Below are 27,724 nucleotides of genomic sequence, written 5' to 3'. Positions count from 1 at the left end.
AATGGTTTAAATGCTTTCGTACCATTTTGTGGCACAAGAGGATTTGTTGCAGGAAGTTCATTGGTAATTAGACGAAATCTTGGAAGTTTTCGTCTTTGCTGTTGCTTCAGGTTTTGTTTCCACTCTGACTACTCTGACTGTAACCTTTGTACGTCCTGTAAACGAGCAGGATGGGTGCTGAGGGGTGAATGCACTTTACATGCTAAAATAGCTTTTAAAGCTTTCTGTTCGTATTTAGCTGTAGTGAGCATTACCTTTCTAAGCATAGCCCGGCTCTTTGTGCTTTAAGAAAAAAGAACTTTTAGACCAGATCCTATGAATAATAAGCTAATTCAGAGCAAAAATCGTTGAATTATACATGAATAGCTCTTGAAGCTGTAGTGTAATGATTGTACTCTGGTCTTAGATGTGTAATGCTTTTTTAAGTAGCTTGAAGAATGATGAAGCTATGATCAGAACAACGTGCTAAAGAAAAACGCGAGGGAAATATTAGGTTTAATGAGGTTACGCTGACATAAGGCAAGAAAAGGGATGTGGCTAATTGCTCATGTAGAGCCGATTGTGCCTTTTCAGTCAGGGGACAGTGCATTTTGTAATTCTGTGATGGGTAGTCCGGTAATTAGCAGTTTTTTCTAAATCTGTGATTATTACTGGTATTTCATTCTTAATGGCGGTATCCAGTATACACTGTGCCTATTTTTAAAAAGAAACGTCAATGTTGTGGGACAGAGCCTGCAAATGCAGTAATCTGATGACATTTTGTGGTAGCTTAGCTCATTAAACTGGTGCTTCTGAAAGCTTTGGTCTCCCAGTTTATTGTTTGACATAATATTCAGTAGTGGGAAAAAAAACATGAAATATAACAGATGAATATGTAAAATGGTTGTCTTTCCAGTGGGAGAGAGTGGATGAAATTCTGGTTTGATTTGTGATGCTAGTAAGGGGTCATTAAGGATATTAGTGGATCTGGTGCACGGTATCGCTAGATGAGTCAACAGAAAAGTAACGCAAACAAGTGAAAATAGTTGCAGCAGGAACCTATGAAAAGTATGCACTCTGCATAGTATTACAAATGCAAAACCAGAGCATCTTTAGATATTGATACGTTGATAATTCTTTAAAAATTGAGATTCCGGAAAATAGTGCAGGTATGGAGTGATGTGGGGTTTTTGTTTGGTTGTTTTTTTTTTTCTCCCAGTATAGGTTTGTGAAGAAATTAATAAATATACCAGATAAAGTGCGTTTTGGCTATGTGCAATGAATGAATGGGGCAAAAACAAATCAGGAAGATAAAATGGAACCTTTAAAAAAAAAAAAACAGAAAACCATGCAAAACCAGGAGTTAATTTGAAGTGAAATCTGATATGAAAATTCAGGAATCATTCTGTGAAAAGTTGTTGTTTGTTTGTTTTTTTCTTTTCCCCCAGAACTCTTGCACTTAGAGCAAGTAAGTACATTCTAGGAAAACCCTGCTCTGAACTGCACTGATTCACTCACTGCCATGGGCAATATAAATGAACGCTTCTGTCACTGAAATCGGGAATCTGGATGTGTTTAAGATGCTCAAATAAGTAATACCTTCCCAGCAATTTTTCTCTTATGTTGTACATTAAATGTATATAGCACGATGGGTATTCCCTGCTCTCTCTCTCTCAGAGTCAGAAAGCAAACGAGCTGCTCTGACACACAGTGCTTTTTCTGCCAGGACGGCTATTTCACGTTTTGATTTGGTTTGCTTCTGCCATGTTTCTTTTCTCTCTTTCACGCCTGTCTGTCTGTTTTGATTTGTGCATCCTGTCCCATTTTTATATGTAACAGGCAACTACGTTAACGCTGGCTGACTAAGAAAGCAGCACCATTTGTTGGATAAGAAGCATAATTTCTCACTGTTAACGCTTCCTTTCTGGCGGGGGGAGGGAAATTCATGTAGGGTAGATTTATCTCGGCTTCCCTATGTGTTAAAGAAAAAGGGTAGCAGGAACAATAAGTGAGTTTCCACCAAGAAAAGTCCTGTTATTTCCAGATCTGACAACCCTTTCAGGCTGTGCTTTGGCAACATACGGACTCGATTGTGAAGAAGTCATTTTGGCCTCCTCGGGATAGAGATTTATGAAAGTACAGTTCCTGCTGCAGTTTCCTAGATGTCATCAAGGTGCAGGTAGAGCTGGGTGCTCAAGCACTTGCTTTTAGTGACCTGATCTGGCGTTAGCAGTAGGCCGCCTTCTGGTGGAAGTTTGGGCTAAATCACCTCCAGAGGTCCTTTCCTAAAAAAAAAAAAAAAATTCTATTTGCCGTGTTTCCCTATGCACAAATCCCTTTGTGATTTTGCAGTTGCTTGAACCCACATCGGTGGATGCTCAGCCCCTACAAGAACAGGCGTATACTGGGAAATGGCTTGCAAAATATTGACAGCCGCAATATACTTAAGGGTATTCGGTCCTAAAAAATAGAGCAAAAAATGCTTTTTCACCCCTGTAGACATTTTGCTTTTCCAGTAAATTCCTTTTGCGTGGGGAGGGGGACGGAGGGGGTGGGGTGTTGGTGTTGATTTTTTAATTTTTTTTTTTTAAAGCGGTGGCGTTCTACATTTCTAGGAGATGTAATTTCCTGATATTTATATTCTAGCCATTTTATTAGAGCTTCCTAGGCAATCATTGTGAGAAGTAACCTTTTTCACCTATTGATTTGTGCAATACTACCTTCTTCTACCACTGTTCTGGAGGTAAATGTTGTTATACTCAGTGGTCACACTTCTTGATAAATGCAGATTTCCAAAAAAAAATAATCAATTGTTGTTTTGTCTTTTAAACTTAAAATGTAGATCACTTGAGACAATAAAAGCAGAAGTAGGCTTAGCTTTAAGCCAAGCTCTTTAAGGGATGGAAATTATATTTGTCCCGGTGCCGATCTAAAAAGAACAAATTTCTCTGAGGATGGGCTTCCCCGTCTTTGACCTCGGAGCACGCCAGCCGGCCTTTGAAGGGTTACGCTGCTGTCCCGAAGTTGGAGGAAGAGCTGCTCTGCCGTGTTCTTGAAGGGCAACGACAATGGCAGCGTTGCTGCTGGCCGCAGCCTTGAGTGTTGTCCACGTGCATATGACTTCTGTGTCAGACCAGTGCCTTATCCAACCGGGTAGCTTGCCTTTGAAGGCACGTTTTAAAAAAAAAAAAAAATAACAAACAAGGGGGGGGGGAAATTTTTTAGTGTGCCTGCCTTTGCTGGCAGCATGTTTGTAGAGGAAGGGCATATTCGTTGTAGAACCCTTCTTGTATGTAACAGAGGTCAGAAAATGTGGCCTGAGATTTTCTCTTCCAGAGACCTTCTGCCCGACCTCGGTCAGCTCTTCAGATCTGATCTGCAACGGGCTCAAGCATATGCTTAAAACATAGTCTGCGAGCAATATGCCTGGCTTTGTATGTTGAATTTGTGTCTTAAATGCTTTATAAAGTGCGACCAAGAATTTTTGTATCCTGCAGTTTGTAAAGTCGGGACAGAAATACTTGTTTTCTATGCTATGTTCATTTCCTGATAAGTACTCGCGTTTCCCATTCGGTCACTGAGCTCAAGTAGTAGTCTCTGATGTGCGATACTTCTCTTTTTAGTTTCTTTCTTAGTTTGCAAATGTCCTATGAAGAAATTCTTAATTTATTATAACAGTTATTTTCAAATAATTTAAAAATCTGCCTTTTCATGGGGTCCTAGGTGCAGTAAAGACTCTCTGTAAATAACCACTTAATCAGTCTTTCCTGTACTTACAAGTTCACGCAAAAGAACCAAGAGGAAACAACATTTGCTGATAACATTTTCACAGCAAAACGTTTGCATGTATAAATACATGCCGAGAGGAACACGATGTATATAAATACAAGTAGATTCTTTTCCTGCAAGATCCAATTACTGGGGATTCATGGAGTATGTAGTCAAATACTTAAATAATGTTTTGGAGAGCTGACTCACTATGCTTATGCCTGTAGTTTGCTGCTGGGTAGTTTGTCACGTATTTAATCCGTAACTAATTTTTGCAAGACTGCCATTGTGCGTCGTGCGCTGTTGTCAGACAGGAAAATCTTTCCTCATATTTGGTCTCGTGCTCATTTATGAGTGGTGGCCACATATATCAGCTGCCCCTCTGAACTTTCCCTGGTCATATGGAGCTTGGTAGTATGTCGTCTTTTCCTCCTCTTTGACCTTCTCCCCCCCTGCTCCTCAGCCCCCTAAATATTTTAAATACTCTTTTCTTGATTATCTCTTGAGCAATGAAGTAATCAACATTGCGGTTCTGGCCTATTGTCTTTCATTTTCTTATTCTGCTGTAATATTATAGTGTCATTAGACTCTGATGACTTTGAGAATTTCTCTGGGGTGTCTGGAAATGCTGAATTTCTGTCCAGTTTTGAGAGGAAGTTCCACTCGGATCTATTCTGTTACAGATTCTGGGTTTAGACGGGACTAATCAACAGACGGACCTAAGCCTTGTGTTCAGCGTGACCATAACCTTAGTTTCCCACTTGCAAATAGGATCAGGAAGCGTATTTCTTTTCTGCAAAATCATTTTGAAGATTGTGAAGCTGAAATAAAAATGCATGAGGCTCAAATGGATACCCAGAAATGCACTTGTAAGGCTCTCCTAGTGCTATTTTGGGGGGGGGGGGGGGGGGGGGGGGGGGGAACACCCCAAAACCAACCTCTAGATCTGTAGGGCCAAGGAGGGGGGATATCCTTCAGGATCTATAACCTCCACCCCGAGTAGTCTGTACTTACTTAGTTTACCGGAAAGAAATTTGATAACTACATCTAATAGAACTGAGATGGCTCATCTATATTCATTTTAGCATCTATCTATAGGGCGTAGCAACATAGTTGGAAGTTGTTCAGCAGAAAGCTGCTGGTGATGTAGGATAGAGAGAAGTATGCCTGGTGACTCTCCCATAAAGAGATTTCTTTTAATTACTGTATTGGAACAATAAAACGAGATTTTGACTTTATATCCTCGAAATGTATTGTCGTTACTAAATCCAGTGAGGCTGAATGGTTTTTAGGTTGTTGGTCCATCCATTAGAAGCTGGCATTTCAAAAAGGCATAATGTGCTATCATAAAATGCATGAAAGCTTCTATTTGTTTCTCATATGTTATAAACACTAAGCAAAATTTCACCACTTTATTCCTTTCCCAAGGCTTTCAGTAGCAGTTATCTTCTTTATTTTTCCCATACCTTTTTCTCTCTCCCCTCATTCAAGACCTGGATCTTGTGATTATTTTTTTTTTTTTTGTGTAGATAGTTAACATTTTGTGTGTTTAAAGCAACAGCAAAAAAAAACTTATCTAAAAATCCCATACCTGAGGTCAAAGTTAAGTGCATGTCCACCTAATGTATTTTGAATTTCTTAGAATTCGGGTTATAAAAACATTTCTACGTGGTAGTTTAGATTACCAGCTTTTAAGAGCATGGTACTGTCTATAAATATTGTCTAGAAGATTTTAGGTGCTAACAGAATACAGGCATTGATAAACAGTAGGTTGTAGGATGGAAATGCCAGCGAATGCCAATTTTCTGTTGCATTTTTTTTCGTTATCTTGTTGTTTTCATTTCTGGTACCTCTGGGTTTCATCTGAGACTTGACCATGTCAAAGTTTACCAGAAGGCATTTACTGAAAGGACTGGTATTCTGGGAGTTGTTTCAGTCTTCCTCTTTCCTCCCTGCCCTCCTTCACAGTTGCCTCTCAAAAATTCCCTTTTCTTTTTAGCAGGTATTCAAGGACATCTCTATCAGTTGGGTTTGTTTTTTTTTTTTTTTTTTTTTCTACCTGATTTTTGGGAAAAGCTGTAGAAAATGCTGACTGCAGCAATACAGACTTTCTTTTTGGCACAGCCTGCTCAGCTTCTTTGCCTCTTTTGACCCCGTCCTTAAACCGGGAAACTTATAACTATAGACACGAATGGTTTGTTTTATAGCACAGTGAACCATCCTTCCAGTAAGCGGGTGAAAAGGAGTCAGCGAGGCAAAGAAAGTGAGAACGTAGGGAGAGATCCACCTTGAGTGTCACGATTATGCAAGCTGGGAATTGTGTTCAGACGTGAGGTATGTGGTGGTAAAGCTGCCTTTTGAACTCTGACTTACAAAGACACACTTATATCTTGTGATACAGAAAAAAGAAACGCGTGTGTGTGCTTGCGTTTTTTACACCTGCCTATATACCTACCTATTTGTGTGCACGCACAGAAATATTACGTAGTTAATGCTGCATTTCCCACGAACTGTCTACAGTATTCTAATGCAGCAGAGGTTCTTTTTTTTCCCCCCTCTCTGTCTGGCTACATCTACCATTCCCTTAAATGGGGTCACCGGTGGAACCATTCGTAATGCTTAATAACACACTCTACCAGTGATGCACTCTTCAGAATGCTGAAATTGATTTTTCTTCTCTAAAAGTATGACCTGCCGGTGTAGCCTTTGTCCTAATGCCTAATAATACGTGATGTTCCTGACAGCACAGGATGTGAGCGCAGATGTTCTGCAGGCATCAGGAAAAAGCCGCCTCAGTGCAATGCCTAATGCTGCCGAAGGCATTTCGTTTGCTGCAGATCAATGTCTGCTTTGAAGAAGAATAATTAAGGTGGTTTTGTTCCTTTTGAAATGGATTCTCAAAATTAGGTTCGTATCATCCAGAGCTTAATAAGGGGCCAGAGAGATATGCATGAGGTACGAGCATCTTGTTAAACTCGGGGATGCTTAACACTTTTGAAATTCGGAGTATTAAGGTAAGACTCTAACTTTAGGCAGCCACTTTAATGGTGATGGTTAATATGGTTAAAGCTGTGAAAAATACCACAGTGGATCTGAGCAGCTGCCTGTCTGTTCTAGAGCACCTTCGCTGTAGTGCTTATCCTGAGATAACTTTTAAGAAAAATGCTATTCTGTTCGCTGCTGTATTATACCTGCAACATAGGGAATCACACTGTTCATTCTGCACCACACAGAGCTTCTGTCTGAAATTGTCATCCTACCGACACGACAGAAACGCTTCCATGGACTTTATTGAGTCCTTCAAGGTTGGATGGACAGATTGTTTATTTGTTGTTAGTTGTCGCTAGGTTTACTGTAAGTAAATCAGAATTTACAGGGTCGGTGCAAAAATTGCCAGAATAAGGGTCTGTGTGACGCAGATGAGTCAATAATTCCTCGTGGTCTCGAAGTGTGGGAATTCAATACTTCTGCAGTGTCGGACTGCATTTTGTTATGGAGTTGCACAGCCAGCGCTGCTCCTGTTCCTGAGGGTGGGAACCACTCTCTTTTCCACTTGTGCTTCGTATTGCAGTGGCAGTGACAGCAAATACGGCGAAGCGCGGTTAAGCGTGCTAAACGAATAATCCAGTTGTCTTTTAATGCAAGTTGACAGCTGCTGGCAAAGCGGGTTGAAATGGTGTTCTTGCAGACTTCTGCTACAGATCACAGTCTGAAAAAATCCCAATCCCTACAGCTCCTTCTTACAGGATTTACTCAGCTCTGTTTGGTGCGAGAAGCACCGTATTCTTCTACTGAAGTAGCTCTTTGTAACGCTCGCTAATTCTCCGCAATGTTGCTTGCTTATTAACAAAAATTTCAGAACAGCAACAGTGTACAGGCCAACGTTATTTACTATGTCTGTACGTGATAATATTACCGGTTTTATGTAGCTAATTTAGTAATACATACCAGCACTAAGTCTTAACTAAGAGCTGAAGTACCTTTGCAATCTGAATTTTTAACTCGCTGTCCTGAAGAAAAAAATGAAGTTAGCTTGTGATAAGAACACACCCCATCCCGTATCTTCATTTTTCTCTCTTCGGAGGCGAATTACAGCCTTAAGGAGGTAAACAGTTTCTTTCTGGCTGTCACCGGCAGCCAGAGAATGGCAGCGTGGCTGAGGCTGGAACCCCTGCTCACAGCAGGTTGCCCAGGACCGTGCCCGGTCGGGATTTGAGCATCTCGGAGGATGGAGGTTCCAGGAAACACGTGTTATCTTCTTTATAGTTTCACTCTGATGTTTTAACTGTATAGCAATTTACTGACTCAGTAGGCATATTTAGGCTTGTTAATGTGCTGCTCTTTGTGTTCTGTACCCTGCTAGATCTACTTGGTGGATTTTCCAGGTTTCTGAAACTGTGGAGCATCGTTTCGTAATAGGAGTGTTGCTTATTAGGGGATATGGCATAATCTGGGACTCAGGTTTATCTGTTTCCGGACCAGTTCCGTGTCTTTATGAAAGCTGCGTCTGTTTTCTTTGTCGGTCCTCTCCAGTCGATTCCTTTTCTGTGTATTTTTCTGTGTTTCTGGTGCATGGATGGATGTGCTTTGGGGCTGAGGAGGGCAAGAGTGACATCCTGATCGCCTCTTGGAGATTCTCTAATGCGGTATGTGGGAAGTAAGATGCTTGCCTTGGAAGCTAGTTTAGTCTTGTTTAAGTCTAGAAATATTATTGACTGTGAACCTCTGATCTCTGATTCTTAGAAAAGATGCTTTTTGTAAGTGAGCGATTCTCTTTTCAGTCACTTCTTGACACAAAGACAAGTAAGGCTTTTGCTGTTGCCTGACAGGGATTGATGGCCCAGCTGCTTTTCAAGATGATGTTCAGAAGATAGGAAGTCAAGTGCAGATTCTCACTGTTGGACAGTCTAGTCATGATGAAGATGATGGAGAGAAAATGGCTAGCGGCCAACAACAGCAAAGCAAACAAGATCTTAGAACAGCAATGCAGAAAAAAGGTAAGTAGCCAAAGCTGCCCTCGTGTTCTTATTGCTTGCTTTATGTACATTGACTTCTTTTCCTGTTCTCACTCTCAGCCCTAGCCTAAGGAGAGATTATAACTCTGTATTTATTTTCCTGAGAGCCTGTTAGGCTCTATTCTATTATCTAAAAAAAAAAAAAAATAAAAAAAAAATGAAGTTCTCTCTTGTCCCAAGGAACAAGAGCTCTCCAGGCTCTCAGGGATGTGACTTTCCCATCTGCAGTGCAGTGCTGCTATTAAGGTACCAGGCAGATGCTAATGCTCATATCCATCTGTTCACCTTTTTGTATTGTATAACGCTGGAAACCACTTACTTGAGGGTTAAAAAAGAAAGTACAGAATAGCAACATTCAAACTAAACTAGAATATTGGATTTAGTTGTGGTGTCAGTTAAATATTGTTCTTGTTTTCATAATGTGTGTTTGTGCTTGCAGAGGTGAAAATTACAGCACTGTGTATTCTGCAGCATTTCCCATGCATAGTCCTCAACTGTTCTGGAATGTTTTGGTTTGTTTTTTGTTTTTTTTCTAGAGGCACCCATGATTTGGGAGATCGATTGTGTATGTACACATTCATGCATCCGTCTCTTCCTTCCTGCACTGTTATTGTCTCTCATTGGACATTAACTGTAGGAAGGAAAAAAAATCCAAAAATCCTCACAAAGCTATTTCTGAAAGCATTTGCTTTGGGGTTGTTCTTCTTCAGTGTACAGCTTTTGAAGCAAAGATGGCTCAAGCCAAGAGCGTTCTGATGCTTTAAGAATAAATTCTTTGTGTATAAAGAGCAGAATGTAAGTGCAAACTTGACTCTTCTAGAATAGACTATTCATACCTAAATGCCCGCCTCTTGTCTGCAGAGCAGTTCTCACTAACGTTCATTTTTTTCTGGGACGTTACTCTGCAGATGTGAGCAGCTTCAGCTGAAATGGGCAGATTTTCTCCAAGTGTGGTATTTCCTGGGCATCGGAGTCAGAGGGATGTTGGCATGGCTAATGAGTTCTGATCTGTGTGGTGATTGTGTTGCCTTAGACCATGGCTCAGAATATTTAATCATTAGGCACACTACTTGCTAAAGCTGATTGACTGAAAAACTATCAACTGACTTCTCAAATTAGGTCAGAGCACTCAGATTTTTACTCTGGGGGCCATTTCTATTTTTGAGGTTTTTTTCCAGGTTAAGATATATTTTTATTCTTCTCTTTTTTTTTTTTTCTTGTTTGTTTATTTTTTAAAAGAAGCAGTGGGGTTTGTTTTGATTTGGTTTTATTTTGCTTTGTTGCTTTGTGTTCTTAACTGTACAATATCACCTTTTTTTACTGGGTCTAAGTATACCCCTGATCATAATAGGCACTGCTAAGAGTGGACCTCTAGTATGCTTCAAGTTGGGGGGGCGACGAGGGGGACGACATGGGAATGCTGAGGTTTACTCATTTTTATTGACAACAGAGCTATGCTCTGTGAGAAACAAAGAAAGATATTAAGACAAGACTGCAACTAGCAGCATCTCCATAAATATTTTTACTATGCGTGTATGGTTTGCCACTTGATACCAGCAGAGGAGGTTTATTAGAAAGTTCTAAGTATCCCATTATTCATGGGAAACTTTGCGCAGAATTAGGGCTTTTCACGTGGATTCCCACTGCCGCTTCGCTGCTTGTGGCGCATCCTTACTGGCACGTCCCCGTTGGTCTGAAAAGCACTTAGAATTGCTGTCTCCCGTCAGTCCTTCTCTTGCATGGGATAGGAGCAAAAGGAGAAGAACACAGAGATAAATGCTAACTGGCCTAATGGGAAAGGCTGAATCCCATCAGATTTGCGTAGCCCGATTTGTGCCCGTTCTGCTCTTTGACACTACCTTCGTGGAGAGAAGCCTCTCTCAGCACGTCTCCGCTTCCCCAGCGAGACAAGTTCTGTTACAAGACTAGAGGTTATAGGCTACCTGAGTGTGAAAAGAATATGGCACTTGCAAGAAAATGCCAAATGTTTTATTTAATTTCTCCATCTGATAGAAATTGCTGTACTAGAATCATTTTCTTCCTGTAGGAAATATTTGCCCTTTTGATTTCAGAAGTCTTAATATGTAGAGTTCCTCTCTGCCAAATGAGTCACTAGGACAGAGCCAGACTTCCATAAGTTTTAACAGTGAATAACTAGCGTTTATACTTCACATTTATCAGCTTCCTATATGTCTCCGTAAAGACTTGGAATGAACAATTTGGTCTTAGTTCTTCTTTGCCACCTGAAGTTACAACTGTTTCTGAGACTTAGGGAAGGAATAGATTTGATCTCTGGATTCAAAGACAAAACAGGGGCTCTCTGAAGCATTCATCCCCACAGGTCATGAGTGGAGACTTTTCTAAGGCTAGCACGGAATTTTCACCACCAAAATAGTGGTGGTGAAAGAGTGAGCGTGGATGTAGAAATAAACCGATTACGTCTGTGCATATGAAGTATGGCGTTACTGCACAGCTGCCAGCTGAGGAGATGGACTGTCTCTTACCCATGCGTCGTTGCCTGGAACGTGGTTGTCGTTATTACGAAATAATGCTTGTGATTAACGAGTGTGTGATTAATAATGAGCGAGTTCTGCAGGCTTTGAAAATATCTGTTGACCTGTGAACTCGGGCCTCCCTTGCATAACCAGATCCTATCGAAACACTTTGCTGTCGTGCTGTGTGGTGTATGTCCAGTCTGGGGGAACTGAAGAAGTGGATAACGAGACCGTTTACGGTGCAGCTGAATGGAATGCAAGCGTTGCATTGCATATGCTTCTGTTTTACCGTTATACACTCGCTTTTACTACTCCGCTGTTGTTTCGCTATCCGGTGTGCATCTGGTGTCAAAAGGGATATGCGTTGAAGTTATTGGAAGCAGCAATAACATAAAAAGTATTTAAATGCCTTTTTTTTGGTGTCTCTTTTTCTCTTGTTCCATTCTAAAATTTGAAACGAAGAAAACCACTACTGATACTGTCTCTGACGTTTATATTTCTGTACATCAGTTTGGTTCAGTCTCTGCTTGTTGCAGACCAAGCTCATAATCCCAAAGACTAAGCTGCATGAACGTCTCTGTGTGTAGCCCTGGCGCTCCCGGAAGCGCAGTTGAGAGAGCCTGACACAGGTGATGCGGACACACTGGGCACAGGGATTTCGGTAGAATTAAATTAGGCCATCTGAATATGAGTCATATATACCTTCTTCCATGTTACTGACTGAATATTTGTTCAGAATATGTGTATATCACTTGTGTCGATCAGTGGCTTGGGGTTTTTTTTGTGTTAGGATTCAAAAGTGGGCCAAAACCCTACCATGTAGGGCACATCGTGCCCAAACGGCTCTGTGGCACAACCATTCAGCGTGGGTGATGTTTTCTGAAGCTTCAGCTCTGTGATCCGCGGCTTTTTGACTCTATTCGAAGTACTAAAAAAAGAAGGTGACAGCAGGTAGAAGCAGGTAGAAGGTGAATTTGATTGCGCAGAAAGGTAGAATGTCCGTTATTGAGAATTCAGGCAGCAGCATTATGGCCCCATCCAGTAAGCCTTTAGCCCTGTGTGGAGTCCTGTTGGCAAGTTAGGCTTGTTCACTCAATTAAGGGTTTGCAGAATCAAGCCCACGGATTTTTTCCTTTCCCAGATCCCCATGCAAATACATCCTGGTCCTCTTCCACCTCCCAATCCAGTCTTGTCGCCCTGGATCATGTTCCTGGTAAGTACAGAAGGAAAAAGTTAATTATGCCCATGCTGCTTGGCTCTGGAAATCTTTGCATTTCATTTGTCCTTCTGCATTGAACTTACCAATAGTGGAAATTCTGGACCAAGTGATTTTTTTTTATTTTTTTATTTATTTATTTTTTTTTTAGGAAAAATATTGTGTAGTTAGCCTCTAATATGTGGTACATAGAGTTTGAACCTGAATAGAGGGTGGCTTCATCTGCATGATGCTCCTTGAAAAACTAGGCTTGCAAATGTCCCACCATTGACGCTTTCTGCTGCTGAGTCCTATTTGATGTTCTAAGTTTTGTTTCCCTTTGAAATGTCTGAGGTTTTGAATTCTTATAAAGTCAAATTTTTAAGTGCTGTAAGGCAATTCCTTTGGCCTGGGCTGATACTGTTTTTTACATGAAATAAATATGCATGAGAATATTTCCTTGATGTGAGTGTTTCTTCTCAGTCTAAGATCTGCTCTTCAGCGGATCACATAGGAACAGTTGAAAGCGTGCTGCAGAAGGGCTCGTATTTTAATTGTTAAGGTTTCCAAATGGCTGCGATAGGTTGTCCGCTCAGCTCCAATTCCGGTTTAAGGTTTTGTGTTGCGTTTGAAGTACTTGACTGGCTGAAGAAGAGCTGAATTTAATTCCTCGCTGTATCCCTGGGTAATTCGATCCTCACTGTGGACTGGAAACCATGATATTTCCTTTCTGGTTTGCTGAAATGTTTTGGCTTCTCGGGGCAGGTGCTGTCTCACCCACGTGTGTGTACAGTGCCTCCCACCGTGAGCCCCTCTCTCACCTGTGAGCCTAAGGGTGCAACACGATAAGAAGTGATGTTTTGCAGCAAGTATGGACAGCTTTAACGCACTACTATTTCACACAACCGCGCTGCTTCCTCTTCAGGCATTTCGAGCAGCATGAATTTTGATGAGGAAGAAGATGAGGAAGATGAAGACAGCTCCAGTTCTTCACAGTTGAACAGTAACACCCGGCCTGGTTCTGCCACGAGCAAGAAGTCCAATAAGGTAAGGGCTGAGTGCCGCAGAAGGAGCGTGCGGGCTGCTGTACGTGCTGTGTGATTTCAGAGTGCAGTCAGGAGAGGCCTGGCGGCTTTCTTGGTCTGTTTTTAGTATGCACTAGAGTATCTCCGCGGTGATTTACTGCGATAGCTCTCAGGGTTCTCAGGAGCAAGCAAGGAAAATACTGACTTGGAGGCTAGAATAGCAAATATTGTCTGAACTTGAATGAAGGGAAAGGTAAACAGTAAATATTTACCTTTCTACCTCTTGCAGGTGCTCAGAAGGCTCTTTGGTTTCTATTGCCATTTTCTGAGCGTTTTCCCACCCTGTTCTCACCACTACCATGCGAACATAAAATAACTTTGGCCTGTTCAGATATTCTAAATCGCAAGCTCTTGCTAAACCAGTTGATGGTGCCCCACTCTTTTATATACCCCACTGAATTCTCATCTCTCTTACGTCTCTATCTAGCTTAATCTCTCTCTCCCTGTGCCATTTCTTCCTTTCCTCGGAGGCCGTCGTTGTCCTTGGGTGTGTGGCCTTTCTGACGAAAGAAGTGTGGTGAGATGGGAAGGTGTGAGCCGGGGTTTGCTTTGTAACGTTACGGCGCTCCGCCTGTGCCGCCGCCCCGTTCTGCTTTGCCAGATGTGTGTGTACGCTCAGCATCAGTGGTGCAGAGAACTGCTCCCGGGGCCCTTTGGTAGCCAAGAGCTCGACCGATTGGATGGGGGAGATCCTTAGCTTGATAAGCCGCCTTCAAAGCTGCTGAGGAACCAGAACGGGGGAAAACAATAGGTCCATTGTTTTCATTTTTTTAAAGCGTGTCTTCTACCAAATGTCATTCCTTTGTGCTTATAACCTTGTAAATCGAAGTTGAGGAAACCTGAGTTTTGCTTACTGTTTTAGGAAGCGGCCTCAGCCCCCAGTCCTTCCGCAAATGAGCCTCTTATAGATGTCGATGACCTGGAGGAATTTGCTGCACGACCTGCTCCACAGGGTGTCACTGTCAAATGCAGAATCACAAGAGACAAGAAGGGAATGGACCGAGGGATGTACCCTACTTATTACCTCCACTTGGAAAGGGAGCATGGTAAAAAGGTCATAAAATAACTTGAATGGCATACCAGTTGCTTCTGAATATTAAAGAAATTATTAAAAGCCTGAAGAAGTCTTACAAAGAAAATATAATCTTAGATTTAAAATGTATTTTCACTTTCACTGAGATCTGCCCTACAGTCTTCCAAAAGCGAAACAATTGTATCACTTTGTTCTACTGCCTTTCTTCATATGTCTAATCTTTGGCCTTAAATAATCCATGCGTGGCACCTTTATGTGACAGTCAGCAGTTGGGGCTCTCTGCATTCTGTGGCCTCAAAAGCATCTATTTTCAATTCATCTGGAAGAGCCAGAGCAACTTAGAATGAAACATTTAACAAAATAGAACAAATTTAATTATTTAAACCATAAATAATGGACTGAGTGGCCGAGAAGTCACTTTCCCTTTCCAGATTTTTATCTGGTTTTTGCTAAGTCCCGGGAGACCTTGCGTTACTTCGCTATTGATGCTGGAAGACAGAAAAATTGCCCATGGTTTCCTTATATCAAAGCAGGAGTTGATGTGTGCTAACCCCTTTGGCATTCTAGAATATGTTTTTTTGCACTGCTTAGGTGTTTCTGTTAGCTGGAAGGAAACGAAAGAAGAGTAAAACCTCTAATTACCTCATCTCCATAGACCCAACCGACCTGTCTCGGGGTGGAGAGAGTTTTATTGGCAAATTGAGGTAAACACCGATACATCTAAGAATTTTCTTCATATAAATGTAAAGTTCATTTGAAATTAAGAAGCCTGTAAGCCACGACGGCTTCTTGATTAGAGGCTTGACTACATCATGGGATAACGGTCTTAAAGTTCACCGGTATCCAAGGCATGTTTTCAAAACATCTCAAGTACTTACAAGGTAGCATTTCATTAAAAGTCAGCAGGACTGAAGCTCTTAAACGCTCAAAGGCCAGGTTCTCCAGGGTGTACGGGCACAACTTACCTTAATGGGATTTTCAGGAGCGCACGACTAGATTGTGGCTGGCCCCTATTGATAGAAATGCCTTGGAATGGAAGTTCTGTCTGTTAGACAATCTCAATCTCTTTAGTTTTGCCCGTTTTCTCAAGATTCTAATTAGAGTTATTTACAAGTAGTGGAATTCTTTAAGAACCACTTCTTTCTTTTCTGTCTGTCACCCCATCGTACATCAGTCTGTCGTTGATACCTACGTGGAGCCTCTCAATGTACGCTTAGATCATCTGTCCCCGAGGAAAGGGATTGTGCTTCTAATTCCCATTTGCCTGCGTGGATCTCGGAACATCATGCACTATTTATTGCAGTGCAAACGCAGAATAAGGACAATGTGGTTTTAGTATGTTCTGAGTTGTATTTTGTGCCCCTTGGTGTGATTTCCATTTAAATAGGAAAGACTGATCTTATTTATAACGTTATGAAAATCAGTCTCGGTATTCTAAGAGTTAGTAGTCAGGTAAGAAAGCAGATAGTTTTGTAGAGAGCAAACATATTTTAAAAACCAAGAAAACACACAAAATAACCCCACTCGAGAGTTTCCTTGTGCTTTCTTGAATTTACTAGTTTGCAAGATGTCATGAGAAGTCTTCAGTGTAATGATAAGGGCCCTTTCGTATACTCTGCTGTCCTGTACCTTTACATTTTTGTTATGGCCTTTAATCCAGGAGTTGCCATTTAGTTGGGATTTGAATTAACCTATTTGTACTCGATATTACCTGTCTTTCCTTTGGGGCTACAATGGGGTAAAGGATGGATGTCTTGGGCGGCATTACCGACAAACGGTGGTCGGATTTTCCTTTTTTTTTTTTTTTTTCTTTTTTTTTTTTTCTTTTTTGATAGATCAAATCTTATGGGAACTAAGTTTACAGTTTATGACAATGGAGTAAATCCAATGAAAACAACATCAAGCCTGGAGGCGAGTACCCTGCGTCAGGAGCTAGCTGCCATTTGTTACGTAAGTACTGCTCACGGGCAAAATGTGGAAGAAAGGGCAGTTCGGTTTCTGAAATAGCACACTGAATTTCCCTCTCCCTTAGGATTATGTAAATCAGCATTCATCCTTCGATGTAGTCAAAGAGCTGACCTTCACTAGAGAAAGCAGGGAATTTGGTGCAAAGCAGAGGTAAAAAATGATGCGCACGGAACCAGGTTGCCCAGTTCTCGCTTTTGGTCAGAGGGTGTTGGAGCTTTTACGTAACCCTCTGGGAGGGGTAGGATGCTTCCCAGCCCGCAGGCACCGTCTGAGGGAGCCTCTGGAACTGGAAAGAGTTGTGCACATGGGATTACTGCGCTAAAGTACGATCGTTTGTAATGGCGTTTTGGAGGAGGCCTCTCTGATCCAAAACACGGGTAGCTGGACAGCTAAGTCAGCTGGACAGCTAGGTCTGCGGCAGTGGCTGAGAGACTGGGATGAAAATTCCGAAACTCCTTTTTACCAGGAAAAAAACCCAAACAAAGGGCAAACAAACCCCCAAATTCAATTGAATGAGAAAAAACAGCCTCTTATAGGACAGTACATGGCACGTCAGGAGCAATGCAGACAATCAAGGCTTGAAACCCAGTTGTTGTTGTTTCATGATTACTGGATGACTATTTTGGTGAGAGTATTCTTTCTGTCCTGAAATCTCTGCGCCCAAGAAACTCTTCCAGTCAAAATCGATACGTAAACTGCTACAGAAATTTTTGTGTTTTCGCAAATCATCAACTTCTGACAAAAATAGCCAAGAACTACTTTTCTGAAAAGTTCTTGCCGGGCTGTAATGAAGGATGCCCGGAGCTCTGTCAGATCGAGGTCCGGCCATCCCAGCACGTACCCCGCGTACGCACAGAACGCGTTCCTGGAAAGGTCGGCTTCAGGTTGTGGGGAGCGACGTGTCTGAAAGATTTTGGCATGTGAAAAGGAAAGCAGAGAGTCGTTCCTTCCATGCAGAGCGCTGAGAGCACTTGAGGGGTGGCAGTACGAGCTGTTAACATGTTCTTTCCCTGCTGCTTAGGATGCAGTTCTTCTGTGAACACGGTATAAGTAGGGTGTTTGTTCACGTGTGATATTATTCAGGCGCATGGCCTACAGTTGCAGACAGGCACACATACATATCCTTCCATTCCTTTGGATCTGAAACTCTGAGAATTCCAGAAAATCCAGCGAACGGGATTTAACAAGAGAGCCCAGGATCTGATGTCAGTTTAGCTTATGCTTTCTTGAATTTACTTGAATTACTTTAGTTTGACTAAAGTTTCAGTAGGAACCTAGGAGAACTTACGTGTTTAATAAAGGTAATTTTACTGGTTTATATAGGAGGGCATTCCCTGGAGCCAAGCAACTAATCTTCTGGTGGAAAGTGGAAATACAGGGAGAAAACAAAAAAAAAAAAGTTAAAAAAAAAAAAAGTTGTATATTGAAAAATTTAAGCGTTGCTCGTTTAAGTCAACGGCAACGACATCTGGACCATTAACGTTACCAAATAAAAAACTCAGTTGCAGTCAGCAGAGGTAATTAAAAGTGTGAGCGTTGGAAAGAACAGAACCATGGCCACCGTTTGGAGAATGTGGCTAAGATAAGCTGCTTATATGTGTCTATTTTGAGATCAGCAGTTTAAAACTTGTACATTTGTATAAGAAAATGACTCGTTCCTTTGATATGTTGATACTCGTGGAGAAAGGCAGCAGGCTTGCAGGTGTGCTATGGCCAGAGGACAAAAGGAAATCGGAATTAGTTCATTACTGTTTAGGTTTGCTAAAGTGAGATGATTGTTCCTGCAGCAGAGCCACAGCAAAGAGTGCCAGAAATGAGCACTCCCCAAACACCCTTGTCCCGAGGTAGCCTCTTAATTCCTGCCTGGAGGTTTCTCCTGCAGCAAAAACTATAATAAAGACTACTTTGGAAGCGCCACTATGCCTCTCGCCGTCTCTCAGCTCACCCGATGGAGTTACCCAGCTGGAGAGCAAGCTGTACCCGCTTCCACCAGCTTACCGAGCCCCACCTGCTGAATCATCTCAGCTCTGGTTGATACAGGCAGAAGCTGGTGATGCAGCTATTGTTACCTGTGGGATAAACGTGTCGGGAACTCTCGCTGGGGAGCTCACCTTAGGGCACGTCTCAAGCAACAGGAATAAAGTTATGGCAAGGACGGAGTGTCACCAGGTGCCGTTAACCATTTTTCCTCTCCCTGCCGCTGGCAGGCCGGCGGATTCATAAACCTGCAGCAGCACCTAATGGCCGATTCCCGAATCGCTTGGCAAAATTTGTGGAGAAGCAGGGAGGTGTAACTGTACCATCTGTACCGGGATTCTCTGTGCTGGATTCCTTTGCGTCCGTAGCGGCTCACAATTCAGTTTGCGTCAGATTCCGCGGGTATTCTGAGGGGTGACTCGGGTTTCCGTAAAGGAATAAACCTGCCTCTTTCTGCTCGGGCCTCAGCCGCTTGCGTTGTGCCCCCGTGTAGTGGGTTCTGTCGTTTGGGCTTTCTGTGGAGTGGTAGTTTCTACAGAGTATGTTAGGGACAAGTCCCGAAGGGGAAGCGGCTGAAAGAAAACTGGGGTAATTAAATCGGGAATCTGCCGGGAGCTGTTGGGATACGCACCTTGCCGCTTTCAGCGCGGCCGCTACTGCCACCGTGGCGAAATGCTTACAGAGTTTTATGAGAGCCTGTAAGGTTTTAAAAGCAGCTCTGGGGAGAGGCTGCGTCTTCTTTCAGCCCGGTTTGTTGTGACGCGCGCGCACGGGAACGTCGTACTGGTTGGGGTAAGGCAGAGGGTGCAGCTTCTGAGCAGTGCTGGGCCACGTCCTCGGCTGATTTAAGTCGTTGGCGTGCCGGTTGAATCAAGGGGGCTCTGCCAGCTAACAACCCTTATTTTGAGTTGCTGTGTGAACCGAGACTGTCAGCGGCATTAAAATGCTGTGAAATCAGAATTTGGCCCCCTAATAATGCCATTGGTAGTCTTGAATTTGCACACACAAAATAGTGGAGGAGGGAAATAAAAGAGAAACGGGGAACGAGACGGGAGATAAGGGGAATTAATTTTATTTGGAAGCAGGTAGATTGGAAAGGTCTGCTCTTAATTAAAGCTCCTCTTTTGCCCCTACTGTTTTCCTCATATTTCCGAGTTTGTAGAATTTCAATGCTGTACCTTGATTTTAGCAAACAGATAGCATTCGCCGGTAAAACTTTTGATAGAATTGGTGATTGATGTAACATGCAACGAGAAACCATACCCTTATCATCTGGCAGAAGTATTGGTTTTAGAGTTTCCGAGTAAATCCAAAGACTATAGTCCTGGGTTTTTTCAGTGACAGTACTGCTTGCTGGGAGGGAAATGATTCAGCGCTGTTATTTAATTTTACCTTGAACAATGTCTTCAACCAGTCAGCATCTAAATTAATTCTATATAGCATAACTGCAGCTTGATGAGAAGAAAAGCTTGTAAGGCATTGCAGAGAAGATCAAAATTGTCAGTAGTTAGTGGAAAATAAGCATAAGCATGAATCTTTTCTTAGAAATTGTCCTCTGCTGTGCTGAGTCTCTCCTGCTTATAAAACCTGCTGGCAGTCGTTTTAGTTTGAGTCTCGCCGTGATGCAGAACCAAATATATGCTTCCAGCTGAACTGATAACATTGGTTTACTCTGCCAAAGGCCATGACATAAGTGATTCAAAAACGAATCTTCACATTAATGTATATAGTTCTGAAGATACATGAATATACCTGGATTGCTTCGAGAGCATTCAGTAAAATAACTCACTGGAATTTTTCTTGTATGCATGAAAAGCTTTAATGAGTTGTGTAAAATCTCCAGATGGTTTGCTGAAACAACCAAAGTTATTTCAAAGGTCTGATGGATGACAAAACTTCCGCACGAGTAAATTTTAGGCTGTTATTTTCAGATGTTTCCATTGAGTTGACACGTGTGGATTTTTGCGTGTAAAAGTAGAGAAGTTTTTAAAAGTTTAATGTTCCTTAAAATCAGGACACTTCTATTAAATACATAAAAGCAGAGGCATCCCAATATGTCACTTCTGAATGTCCCAATGGTAGAGCCACACCAGCTGGAGCCTGGGGGTGTCCAGTTCTTGCCACCTTCTGGTACGTTGCTGAGAACAGCGCCAATGGGAATTTCCTTCCTGAGATTCCTGAGTGTGTGTCCACAGCCCCAGTGTGTTCACTGGGGAAAGCTGGAGGGGAAAAAATGCAAGTGACCAAAAAAAACAAAAAACAAAACCAAAACAAACAAACAAAAAAACACAACAAAAAAAACTCCCCAAAGTAGCACAAAACATGAGGAGATGGACTTTCAGAGGTGTCACTGTTTCATTTACTGCAGTTAATGCTAAGGTAGGCATTCAGGTTTTACTGAGTGGGTTGGGAAATATTGCCCTTTACTTTTCCTTTTTCAAAAGTAGATGACAGCTTACTGAAATGTTTGGCCCCACTTTCTTCTGAGGAAAAGAGAAAGCCTCAGATAAAAATAAGACTTTGGGCCTATTTAGATTTTAGTGGTTGTGTTTTGAGAGGATAGTGCAATCCTGGAACGTCTTTGTGAAAAGCTGGTCAGAAAGGCATCCAGTCAAGTTTAATGGAAGAACTTGGATTTTCCACAGATTTGGTTTCGCTGCCCATCTTATTTTTTACTTTGCCTGCCTTCACAGCTCGAAAATTTGCATTCATGTTAACGTGTTTGGTTTTTACCACGCTCATCTCTAAGCAGAATGTATCTGAAGACTTTGAAAACCACAGCACTGCTAACAGATGCTTTTACTGGCAGCTTCTTCTTGTTTGCTTTTGTCCTGGCTCTGGGATAAATGGAATTGGTCCCATATATTTAATTTTGTCTCTCATCAAAATGTGTGACTGCATTTTATGATTTTTAAATTACAACTACTTTATTTTGGGTTCTAGCAGTAGCCAAGCAATCTGGTTAGTTCATATCCTTTTTCAACAAAGGGATTTTTTTTTTTTTCTTTTTAAATTGTATTAAGGCTGCTGGTAGCCAACGCTAGGAGTGTTTTTGGAACCCCCTCTATTTCCATTTTTCCTGTTGTCGGAGCTTCTAAGACAAAGCTAGAATGTCTGGCAGTGCCAGTGAATGGTAGGAGTTTCAAGATGTTTTTTGAGTTGGCTAACAGGTAACTTTCCTGGGCTGCCACTGTGTCCCTCTGTTGAAGAAACTAACTTTAAAAATACAAAACATAATGAGCTCTTTTCTAAACTTTTTTAGGAAACAAATGTCTTGGGGTTTAAAGGACCTCGTAAAATGAGTGTGATCATACCAGGAATGAATATGGACCACGAAAGAGTTTCCATCAGACCACGAAACGTAAGTCATACCATCCATAAACAATAAAAATTACTTGAGTTCTTTTCCAGTTAGAGTTGTTTTTTGCATTTCTGAAGTGTTGAGGTTGAGAAAACAGTATCTGAACAACTGCAGAACAGTGGGATGTGTGACTAGTTCTGTGATTTACAAAAGCATTACAAATAATAATGTATCTTGATAACAAAAGGTACGGCTAACCTTTTCCAAGCGATGGAAAGGACTCGAATGCACATTTGCATTAAGATACTGAGAGTTCTCTGTTTTATTCGATGATACTGTTTTGAAGGAGGAGGGTGACAGTTTAATCTTTGGGCTGAGATTTATGAACGTGGGGGTTTTTTGTGAGTTTATTTTTTGTCTTGCGAGAGTGTTAAACTGAAGCGTGTATGTGCGGTGTGTGCAGGAACATGAGACGCTTCTTGCAAGATGGCAGAACAAAAATACGGAGAGCGTCATTGAGCTGCATAACAAAACGCCCGTCTGGAATGACGACACTCAGTCCTATGTTTTAAATTTCCATGGTCGAGTCACACAGGCCTCGGTGAAAAACTTCCAAATTATTCACGATAATGATCGTAAGTATAGCGCTTTGTCTGTGGTGTGTTGAAACAGTACTGCATACGCAGCCTGGCGGTGATTTTGCCCTTAGTGTTGTTACCTGAGTGAGTTTAATTTAGTTATGTGGGTCCAGCTTAACGCTGCTCTGCCTTCTGGCCGTGACATTGATGCAAGCTGGGTGTCGGAATGCTCGTGCTTGAGACAGGTGATTCTGCTCTGTGCTGTCTTAGTTTTCTCCCTTGGCTGCCCAGCTTACGAACTGAGCAACAGCTCAGGGTGGTTTCTGCTCTCGGAGCTGCGGTACTTCCAGTCAAGCAGGACCGTGGGGCAGAATCGCTCTGCTCCAGCACTCGTATCGCACAGTCCTTCCTTGTTTGTTTTTTTTTTTTTCTTCACTGTGGGCCCCCTAACGCTGCCCAGCTGGAGACGGTGGCAGTCAGACCGGTCCCACCGCACATCCACTTTGCCATTAATGCTCTTTGTAGCGTTAGCCCTATAGGACACCCTGAAAATGTCAGAACTGCCCTTCACACCATCACTAGCACCTTACCGATGTGCTGCTTTCTGCCAGCGATGTGCAGCCTCCTTCTTTCTCAGGCTCAGCTACGGTTATTGGAGCAGGGATAGAGACGAGTGCTCGAGTGGAGTGGTACTGCCCGACTTTACGCTGGCTTTAGGCAGGCGTAGTCACGAGGTGCCGGAGCGCACTGGGCCACAGCAGTGCCGTGCTTCGACTGCCGGGGGACATTGGAAACTGGTGAAAGTGGCGGTGCCAGTCTCCGAGAGCAGCACTGGGTTTGGAACGTTGGTGTATGCGCTTGCTGCATTTTATAGGGTGAAACAATTACACCTGCTCCTACAGTGAAACATTCAAACTGTGAAAGAGGCTGAGATTTCCTCTCGCTGACAGAGTACAAAAGGGAAAAAACGCTGAGGAAGAATTTCTGAATACGATATAACAGAGAGACACGGTTAGGTCTAGATCACAATCACGCCTTCTTTTCCCCCATTATTCTTGCTTGTCCGCTTGCCTGAAGTTAAGTAGGAATAGTACTAATTGGTTCTTGGTACGTGTGAAACTCTGCACTAGGTCTATATAAAAGACTTGAGCATTTTATACAGAAGCAATTTTCTCTCCGTGTTTGAAAAAAGCACTTTTTATCTGTGTAATTTTTTTTTGAAGACAGTAACAAGTCTTGCAGTCCTTTATCACTCAGCTGTTCCTCACGCAAGCTCTCCTTGCTTCTCCCTCTGGTATCAGCACAGCCACTTGTATGAACAAGTGTTGCAAAGTTTGATGAGTGAGGATGTTTTGTTTGTGTTTGGTTGAGCTGGGCCAGAGGATGATGTTGAATGCGTACTTATTTAGTCAGGGCTGCAAACAAAAATAATGCTTTGTCACTTTTTATGACCTGTCTTGCAGCTGACTACATAGTGATGCAGTTTGGCCGCGTGGCTGAGGACGTGTTCACCATGGACTACAACTACCCAATGTGCGCGCTACAAGCCTTTGCTATTGCCCTTTCGAGTTTTGACAGCAAGCTGGCTTGTGAGTAAAGGGGCATGGGCGAGCATCCTCTCAAAGGAAGCCGTTTGCCATACGATTCCCAATTCCTGCTGGTGTCACTTACGGTCCATACTAAACAGGTCAGGGAAAATGCAGTTGTGGAGGACCACTCTTGTTGAAGAGAAAGTAAAAGGAATCTTCTAAAAATTCAGGACATTCAGGAAATAATGTTTTCCTTTTTTTTTCTGTCATATTTTTCTGGAAGTGGCATCAAGTTTGTGTAAATAGAAGTTCTGTCTCATGTCCTTGATTATGTTATGGAGATGTGCCATGATGTACTGTACCGTGGCTCTATTAGCACCATTATAACGGTGTCTTTTTTAAATCCAGAAAGGGCGCGCACGCTCGAAAAATTTCTTTTTACATTTAAGAATTATTCCGAGGCTGCAGTCATACCTCAAGGTTGCATTCCTGCATCGACTAATCAGAGCTTCGCATCGTCCAACGTAAAAGAAAGATTACACAAAAGATGCACTTTTTTTCAATTTGCAAGGATCTGGTGTAGTATAAAGCCAAGTCTGAGGGTTGCAAACCTGTGCTGGACTGAACTCGATGCATTGCCATTGTATATGTAGAAGGGCATGATGGATTTTAATTGCAGTAGGAGGAAATTGAGAAGTAGAAAGCACAAAACAATGTTGCACAAGTCACTTGAATTCTAAGATGTCATTATGTTTTAACACCTACATGCTTTTTAATTTGTTTCAAATGGAAATGTATTTGGAGCACAGAAAAGGAAAAGGAGAACGTCTAGGTGCCAAGAAAGCAAAACTTATGTTGAATCTGGCATGTGGCGTGTTGGGAATTTATATCCTTGTATTGCTGTGGTAATTCAAACACATATTTTGTATGAAGTGATATAAACAGTTGGATAAAGGCTCTCGACAGAGAATCTTATTATTTTGAACGGGCTGTGTAAAGCTGAGGAAGGTAAATGGAAATATTTTATTAAATTTGTCTGGCCTTTTGCGATTTTTACAATTTGTTGATTGCATTTTTTGGACTTTCAGCAACAACCGCTTTTCATATTTATTTCCCATTGTAAGAACGCTTGAAATCGATGGAAACTGTGTATGTTGTTCTCTAATGTAAACGTGCCAGCTACTGAGCTAAATCCTTCTAGGCAAATTTAGTGTATGCTGCATACAAATGAGACACTGGCAGGACACAGAATAGCTTAAAATAGTGTGGATTTTTTGTTTCTTTTTTTTCTGATTTATCTGGAATATATAAACAAATACTATTTCAAAATGCAAGCAAAGAACAAGCCATTCTCTTCTCATCTGAACATCTCCAAAGCCGAGAGCTGCAACTGAAAGCACACTGTAAAACACCTTTAAAAATAACGAGTCTTTCTGCCATTGCTCTGTACAACGTTATCCCAAATGGCACAGAGAGTAATAGAGTTTATATGTAGTTCACCAGAAAGGTATTGAAATGTGAGTGAAGTGAAGAAGTAGTTGCGTTTTATACTGTGTGTATTCAAAGCCTTCTTTTTACTCTTTATAGACTCTTGCACAACCAAAGATTATGTAATGAGAAAATGAGATCAAATTTGCTTGTCTTACAGCTGTCAGTCCCTTTTTGACTAGAGGGGACAGGCCATAAGGAGAGGTTGTGCCATTTGGACTGTATAATTTCAACTAATAAAGGAAATACGCTCTCTTCTTCGCATTTGCCTTCAGGTCTCCTTCCCAGTATACAGACAAGGAAATTTCAGATAAAAGGTGAAAATAAGTAATTGCCAGCGTTTTTTCTAGTCTTTTTTAAAATGCAGGGGGGAAAAAAGTCTGCTGGTTTTGAACAGGTTTTGTTGATGGACTCAGCCAGTCAAATGTCATCTTTAAGTCATTTTTTTCACGTCTTTTTGCAAGAAGCCTTTCCACGCAATGGTATAAAATGGAAAGACACCTTTTGTTCGAGAGAAACAGTTCCCTCAATGAACCATCACAATGATGAGTCATGAGCTGCAGTGTGATACTTAAGCTTTGCACCTGGATCTTTGTTTTCCCCTCTCGTTGGTGGTTTCCCACCACTTCACATCCCCATCTGACATCTCACTTTGAATTTTAACGGAGGGGGCCCTGACGCCTTTGGTTACCTCATGTCAGTCTTTAAAAACTGGCTCCAATGACAACCAGAATTTTTTGTTTCGACTACTGCAAAAACAGACAGCAATTTGCACCGCTGGTGTTTAGGTGTGACGCGGATTTCAAGAACTCTGCAGCCTAGGAACGGTTGGCTCTGCGTGGCTTTAATGCTGTGGCTCACCGGTTATACGTTTCCTTTACAGCCTGAGAAAGTGGCATCTGACATAGTTTTCTGCCTCTCTCTGCAACAACGCTGTGTCAAAGGAACAAAGTGTCTTACGGTGCAAATACGCGGTCTGTTGGCTTTAGCAGTGGACTTGGTTTAGGAAGGGTTATTTTTAATGCGGACCACAACAATGGTCTGACTTCCAGCATAGCTCCGCAGGGAATTGGCACGAAAAGGAAGCTCATGTGCAGCGAACTCCTGCCCAAGGGTGAGAACGAGGGGCTGGGGAAAGGCGGAGAGTTCAGCTTCTTGGGACAGTTTTGCTGCCAGCACATCGTGTAACTTCACTCTCACTGTATGTTTTTCCCAGGCCAGGTATTTTTTTTAACTTGTAAGCATGCCAGGAGGGAAGCGGTGACTCAGATTCCCATCGTCGTAACAGGATCATACAGAGACACCAGCTGCTGAGGAGAAAATTCCCCACCATAAACTGTGAGGTCACTAGAGGGGGATGTTAACCTGGGATGAAGGGGAATGAGGAGCCCTCCTTAAATCTGGTTCAGTTACATTAGGATTTGCGCCTAGTGGCCCTTGCCAAAACCCTAATTCCTCACTGTTGTTGAGCAAGGTACTGGCTTCTTCTGATTCACTTGACCATCGCCATCTGCTCCGAAAGCAGTTCCTTTTAATTCGGCATCTATATAATCTCTGATGGATGCTTGCTGGTGAAGGGCGCTACTGCATATCAATGCCAGCTGGTATCACAAGTTTCCCAGCACATCTCCAAATTTTGTTTTTCTGACTTGGTAAAGTTGCAGCAGGTTCTGTCGTAACATACAGTCACGCCTGAGATTGCACCGTCCTCGCAAAGTTAGATTTGCCTCCGCACCAGCAATAAAACCTTGCCACCGGTGTATATTTTCAGAGAGATATGCACACGAAAGTAACCGAGGAGTAGTTAGTGGCACACGTGCGTTAGTAGTAGCTTCGGCATGTCAGTGTGCGACGGGGCATAACCTTGTTTACTGCCTGTGACAAAGAATATCGTGGCGGCGGGCTGTGCATTTCCATCACGTAGTCCTAGTGACTGTTTGGATACAGTAGATTTAATATTATTTAAAATCCCAATATCGATGATTTTTTTGCATCTGCTGTTGATTTTGGCAGAGAGTTGTAAACAAATTCCTTGCCTGAATTGCTTATAGGCAAACACTGCATGCTTTAATGAGAGTTCTTAATCTAACTTGTCACTCTGTTTACATCAAACGGTTTCTTCCTGGCCCTTTATCTAATTTTCTTCATCTCTGATGTTCTGTTCCTTCTTATTCTCTTCACAATCCCTTTATCTTTTCTTCGAGGATGTGCAACTCAGAAGTGTTTATTTTGACAATATTACTCAGTGATCTCTGCACAGATGAATAATGCCTTCGGTGCACATCCAGTGATGCTCCTACAATAGAAGCCTTA

General features: G+C 42.1%; 1 protein-coding gene across 2 annotated transcripts in view; it reads left to right on the top strand.

The window, feature by feature from the left end:
* The window catches only part of TUB (TUB bipartite transcription factor), a 70,053-nt gene extending 45,578 nt beyond the window's left edge, over nucleotides 1–24,475 (top strand). For both annotated transcript variants that reach the window (XM_082484910.1, XM_082484909.1), the window contains 9 exons: nucleotides 8,577–8,744; nucleotides 12,399–12,470; nucleotides 13,378–13,499; nucleotides 14,400–14,591; nucleotides 15,162–15,274; nucleotides 16,406–16,520; nucleotides 21,778–21,876; nucleotides 22,280–22,451; nucleotides 23,858–24,475. In XM_082484910.1, the coding sequence (XP_082341036.1) occupies nucleotides 8,577–8,744; nucleotides 12,399–12,470; nucleotides 13,378–13,499; nucleotides 14,400–14,591; nucleotides 15,162–15,274; nucleotides 16,406–16,520; nucleotides 21,778–21,876; nucleotides 22,280–22,451; nucleotides 23,858–23,991 (1,187 nt within the window). In that variant the 3' untranslated portion in view covers nucleotides 23,992–24,475. The remainder of the gene's footprint in view (nucleotides 1–8,576; nucleotides 8,745–12,398; nucleotides 12,471–13,377; nucleotides 13,500–14,399; nucleotides 14,592–15,161; nucleotides 15,275–16,405; nucleotides 16,521–21,777; nucleotides 21,877–22,279; nucleotides 22,452–23,857) is intronic.
* The last annotated feature ends 3,249 nt before the right edge of the window (nucleotides 24,476–27,724 follow it).

This window comes from Vanellus vanellus (genome assembly GCF_965231255.1).
Source record: "Vanellus vanellus genome assembly, chromosome: 6".
NCBI classification, from domain to species: domain Eukaryota; kingdom Metazoa; phylum Chordata; class Aves; order Charadriiformes; family Charadriidae; genus Vanellus; species Vanellus vanellus.
Note: the sequence above shows the minus strand (reverse complement) of the source record. Positions and strands in the feature narration are given on the sequence as shown.